This window comes from Colobus angolensis, unplaced genomic scaffold (genome assembly GCF_000951035.1).
Source record: "Colobus angolensis palliatus isolate OR3802 unplaced genomic scaffold, Cang.pa_1.0 Scaffold9, whole genome shotgun sequence".
Lineage (NCBI taxonomy): Eukaryota > Metazoa > Chordata > Mammalia > Primates > Cercopithecidae > Colobus > Colobus angolensis.
In genome coordinates, this window is record NW_012122931.1 from 6,131,940 (window position 1) to 6,137,085 (window position 5,146).

Here is a 5,146-nt window from a genome sequence, read left to right on the forward strand (position 1 = left end):
ACTCCGGGTCTCTTCTTTAGCCTCTTGAACCTGGTGGCATCCCTAGTGAAGTTCACAGGGGCCCCGGCACAACAGCTGCTGCTGTGTCGAGGGCAGAAGTGGTGACTGACTTGGCTCTCCCTTCTGTCTCCCAGCCCCTGGCCTCAGGCTTCCTCCACCACATATCTCACTACGGAAATCTCCACCTGGATGTGAGGCCCAGGAAGACCTGCAGGTCCCCAGAAGGGGTGGAAGAGGGACGTTCCCCACAATGGCAGTGGCTTTGTTTCCATTTCGGAGGCCAGACCGCAGAGCCACAGGAGTACCCAGCCCTCCATCCACACTGCCTGCCTCCACCAAGGGGCCCTTGGATAGGGCCTTCCCCAGCCAGGTAAGAGACTGGCACCCACAGGCCACCAACAGTCTTGAAAGTATGTCAAAGGTGTGGCCTCCCAAACTCCCAGTGACAATGATTTGCACAATTTCCTTTTCAGAAAGACAGGCAGTGACAAGCTAGCCCCATCTAAGCCCAACTCTGCCTTTGACACCACCAAATGCAGCAGAGAAAGGTGTGTGAGTGACGCTGGGAGCTGTAGAGACCATCTGAGGCTTCCCCTCAGCCAGTACTGGCCAATCACACTGTCCTGGGTGGACCTGGATTGGCTCCTTGCCTCCAGATCCGACTGGGAACAAGTTGAGGAAGACATAAGCTCCAGGCTAAGTCTTGACTCCCACCACCCAGCTTTGCGAGAGAACCCCTGGGTTCGGACCTCCTGCCCACGCACATCCCTGCTGAAGAGGAACTCAACTCAAGGTCACCTTGGGAGACAGATCTTGCCTGGCCATACAGTCTCTCCAGGCAGGAGAACTGCAACATTTTGGAGCAAAGACAGGCCCCAGGCCCAGAGATTCGGATTCAGCAGGCCTGAGATGGGGCCCCAGGCGTCTGTCTCTGGAACAAAGCTTCTATCCTGGGTGGTTCTCTAAACCCCCGGTGAGGACTCCACACTCAGGGGCATCGATGGTCCCAGGACACTGACCCTGCCGGCCAGGCCGCCCGCCAGCCCACACGCAGAGCCATGGCCGGGCCACTCACCCGGTTGGCTGTGATGGCCAGGTTCTGGAGGTTCTGCAGGAGGCCGATGTCAGCGGGGAGGAAGGTCAGGTTGTTGTGGCTGAGGTCCAGGTAGCGCAGCTTGCGGCAGTAGAAGAGCTGGGTGGGGATCTTCTCGATCTTGTTGCGGTTCAGGTAGAGGCGCTCCAGGTTGGTGAGGTTGCCGATCTGGATGGGGATGTAGGCGATGTGGTTGTACCACAGCTTAAGGCAGGTGAGGCGGTGCAGGTGCTGGAAGCTGATGATCTCCTCGATGGTCTTGAGGTTGTTGTCCTTGAGGTCAATCTCCTGCAGGTTGTGGAGGCTGAAGATGGAGTGGGGGATGCGCTCCAGGTCGCAGCGGATCAGCTCCAGCTCAGTCAGGTTCGCCATCTTCTTGAGGCTGTTGAGGACGATGAGCTTGGTGCCCTCGTTGTTGATGGACAGCTTCTGCAAGTGCACGCCCACATCTGTGACCACCTGCGGCAGCTTGCTCAGGTTGCTCTTCAGCCGCAGCACCTTGAGGCGTTTGAGCTCCCGCAGCCCGTCAATGACGATGTAGCGGTTGTTCTCCGCGCTCAGGTTGCCCGTCAGGTGCAGCTCCTCCAGCGTCTTCAGGCTGTAGATCCACAGCGGGATCTCCTTGATGTCGGTGAACTTGATGTGCAGCGCCCGCAGGTTCTCGCGCAGGAAGGCCAGCGCGGGTGCCTCAATCTTGGCCGCTGTGTGGTACAGCCACAGCTCCTTGAGGCCTGTGAGCTGGGCAATGCTGGGTGGGATGGTCACGTCAGGGATCAGCTCCAGCTTCAGGACCTCCAGCTCCACCAGGTCAAACACGGTGTCGGGGATGCCGCTGAGCATGAACAGGTGCAGCTCCAGCTTGTCCTGCGCGTTCTTGGTGAGCCGCTGCCGGAGCTTGTCCAGCGTCCACTCATTGTTGAGGTTCAGCTGCCGCAGCTTGTTCTCGCTCACCTCCGACAGGAAGACAGCGAAGCGCTTGGAGTAGAGCGGGTCGTATTGGTCGATGAGGTGCAGCATGAAGGCGAAGTCGTTCTTGACGTCGGGGATGTCGCTGTAGCTGCTCTCCTCGCGGATCGACTCGAACGAGTACTTCTTGAGGGAGCGCCGTAGCATCCACCACAGTGTGTACATGCAGATGAGGCCGTAGAAGATGACTAGGCTGATGTAGAAGGACGCCAGGATCTTGAAGAGTGTGGCCAGGGGGTGGGCACAGCGGTAAGTGCGGTAGCCCGTCAGGCTCTCAATGTCCACGGTGCAGTCCACGTCGAACTTGATGTTGTGCACGTAGTAGACGGTGTAGCAGATGATGAGGATGAACTTGATCACCTTGATGATGGTCTGCCGCATGTAGAGGCGGTACACGATGTCCCCCTCCTCCACGTGAGTCCGGAACTTCTTCACCTTCTCAAACAGCGCCTTGGCCTGCTCCCCCTCCTTCTTGTCCAGCACGCCTGTCTCTGAGCGGTCCACAATACCCTGCTCGATCCGTGACTTGGTCCTCTGCAGCATGGGCACGGTGGCCTCCACGTCCTCACTGACGGTCGATGACTTCTTGTCCATGGAGCCATTCATCTTGCTGAAGGCCGGCTTGGGGTCGCTCTCCTCCACCACCGTCTCTGACAGAGCCCTCGTGGTCCAGGGCGAGTCGAAGCACTTCAGCAGGATAGACACAAAGTGCTCCAGCTTCGAGCTGGTGCGCGGGAATTTGAACCAGAAGTTGCTGCAGGCCAGGAAGATGAGCGTGTGCAGAAGCACCAGGTAGGGGAAGTACTTGGCGAACCAGTGCAGCCGGTTCTCATAGCACACGGCATCCACGTAGTTGTACTGGTGCCGATCCAGGTCATACTTGATGCCTGTGGGGCCCGTGTCAGGGGTCGGTAGAATGGTGGAGTTGGGGTAGGTGGGCTCCAGGCCAGGGGCTGCCCAGCCCCGGAACGAGTCATTGCAGGAGTCCTTGGTGACCCACTTACAAGGCAGGCAGATCATCTTGTCTTGGGTGACCTGCAGCGTCCCCCCAAAGACGGCGATCATCAGCATGACGATAGAGATGTAGTCCGTGAACACATCCCACCACGGCTTCAGGATCCGGTATGCTGGCTGCGTGTCCGCAAAGTAGCGGAGCTCTGTCACTGGAATCATGGTTCAACCTAAAAGGGACCCATAGGAGGGGGTTAGCGCAGGGTGGCCTGGCTTTCCTAGGACCCAGGGGTCAGCGGAAGAAGACAATGAAAATTCTACCATTGTCCAAAATTCCACCTCAAATCTAGCTGGGAGCCAAAGCTTGCCCACTCCACAGGGCAGCCCACTTATCAGCCCTTCTGCAGAAAGCATGTGGCCACTTGGCTGGGAAACCACCCTAAGGGAGGCGGGCAGGCTCCCTATTTAACACACAGGAAGACTGAGCACAGTGAGATTAGACAGATCCCCAGTGCAGCCTCAGGGTTCTCTGCCCACCCCCTGCATTCCAGTAAGAGCATTTGGGAACTCCTTTCTAGAGTCCACCTATTTAACAAACAGACTGACCACAGGGACACACTTAAAACTCCCAGTTCACTGGGAACCAGCTGCTGTAAAGCTGCAGCAATGGGCTGGAGGGATTCCCGCAAAATATGAATAAAGAATGCAACATGCAGGGGGGGTGCAACATGAACTCACGCCATAAAACAAAGAGCAAGGTTTAAAAATTTCACATGGTTCACGTCTGTAACCCCAGCACTTTGGGAAGCCGAGTCAGGCGGATCAGCTGATGTCAGGAGTTCAAGACCAGCCTGGCCAACATGGTGAAACCCTGTCTCTACTAAAAATAAAAAATTAGCCTGGCCTACTGGCAGGTGCCTGTAATACCAGCTACTCGGGAGGCTGAGGCAGGAGAATCACTTGAACCCAGGAGGCACAGGTTGCAGTGAGCCAAGTTTGCGCCATTGCACTCCAGCCTGCGCGAAAAGAGAGAACCTCCAACAACAACAACAAAATTCCGCATGGGGGCTGGCACGGGGGCTCATGCCTGTAATCCTAGCCTGTAATGCCAGCCCTTTGGGAGGACGAAGTGGGAGGATCGCTTGAGTCCAGGAGGTCGCCTGGGTGACAGAGACCCTGCCTCAACGACAAATTCCACATGTGCGTATAGTTATATGTGTACAAGATTCCGGGAGCACTCGGAAGACCAAAGGTCACACAGTGGGTCTTAATGACAGGCTCCCTGGGGAAGCGGCCTCAAGACAGGGGCTTAAGAATAAGGCTCTCCTCCCCTACAAACTGGGTGATCACGGAGAGGCCTTAATGGAAAATCATCTCTGGTGGCATATGTATAAAGGAACGAAAAACAGCAGCAACAGCAGGCTCTCCCAGAGAGAGTCCAGTTTGACTACTACGGAGAGAAGCTGGAAACCTGATTTTTTTGTTTGTTTTTTTGAGACGGAGTCTTGCTCTTTCACCAGGCCAGAGTACAGTGGCATCATCTCGGCTCACTGCAACCTTTGCCTCCAGGGTTCAAGCTATTCTCCTGCCTCAGCCTCCTGAGTAGCTGGGACTACAGGCATGCGCCACCATACCCAGCTAATTTTTGTAATTTTTTGTAGAGACAAGGTGTCACCATGTTGGCCAGGATGGTCTTGATCTCTTGACCTCCTGATCTGCCCGCCTCAGCTTCCCAAAGTGCTGGGATTACAGGCGTGAGCCACCGTGCCCGGCTGGAAATCTGATTTTTAACACATAGCTTTGGTGACTCTAATGATTGGCCAAGCTTGGGAAACACTGGCTGAGAAGCCACATTAGGAAACCCAGCCTGTGCCACACAGGAGGTACGCGGCAAGATCTCTGTGAGAACTCCTCTCTGCGGCCATTCGAGGTCACACCGCCAAGGCTCATTGTTCTTACAACGCCCGTAAAGCTGTCACGGAGGGAAAAGGTACTAGATGTTCCCCAGAAAACATACAGAAAATTGTAAAAAAGCATAACGGCAAAAAAAAAAAAAAAAAAAATCCCCTGTACAGTCACTACCAGGGTTACACACTGTTAACTTTGCACTGAATAATAACCTTTCAGTCCTTTCTG

The 5,146-nt window shown here is 55.5% G+C and overlaps 1 protein-coding gene across 8 annotated transcripts in view; it reads right to left on the reverse strand.

Moving 5' to 3' along the window:
- Window positions 1-624: 624 nt before the first annotated feature.
- LRRC8A (leucine rich repeat containing 8 family, member A) overlaps window positions 625-5,146 on the reverse strand; it is a 32,267-nt gene continuing 27,745 nt past the window's right edge. For all 8 annotated transcript variants that reach the window (XM_011931249.1, XM_011931256.1, XM_011931250.1 and 5 more), the window contains one exon: window positions 625-3,240. In XM_011931249.1, coding sequence (XP_011786639.1) covers window positions 989-3,232 — 2,244 coding nt within the window. In that variant the 5' untranslated portion in view covers window positions 3,233-3,240 and the 3' untranslated portion in view covers window positions 625-988. The remainder of the gene's footprint in view (window positions 3,241-5,146) is intronic.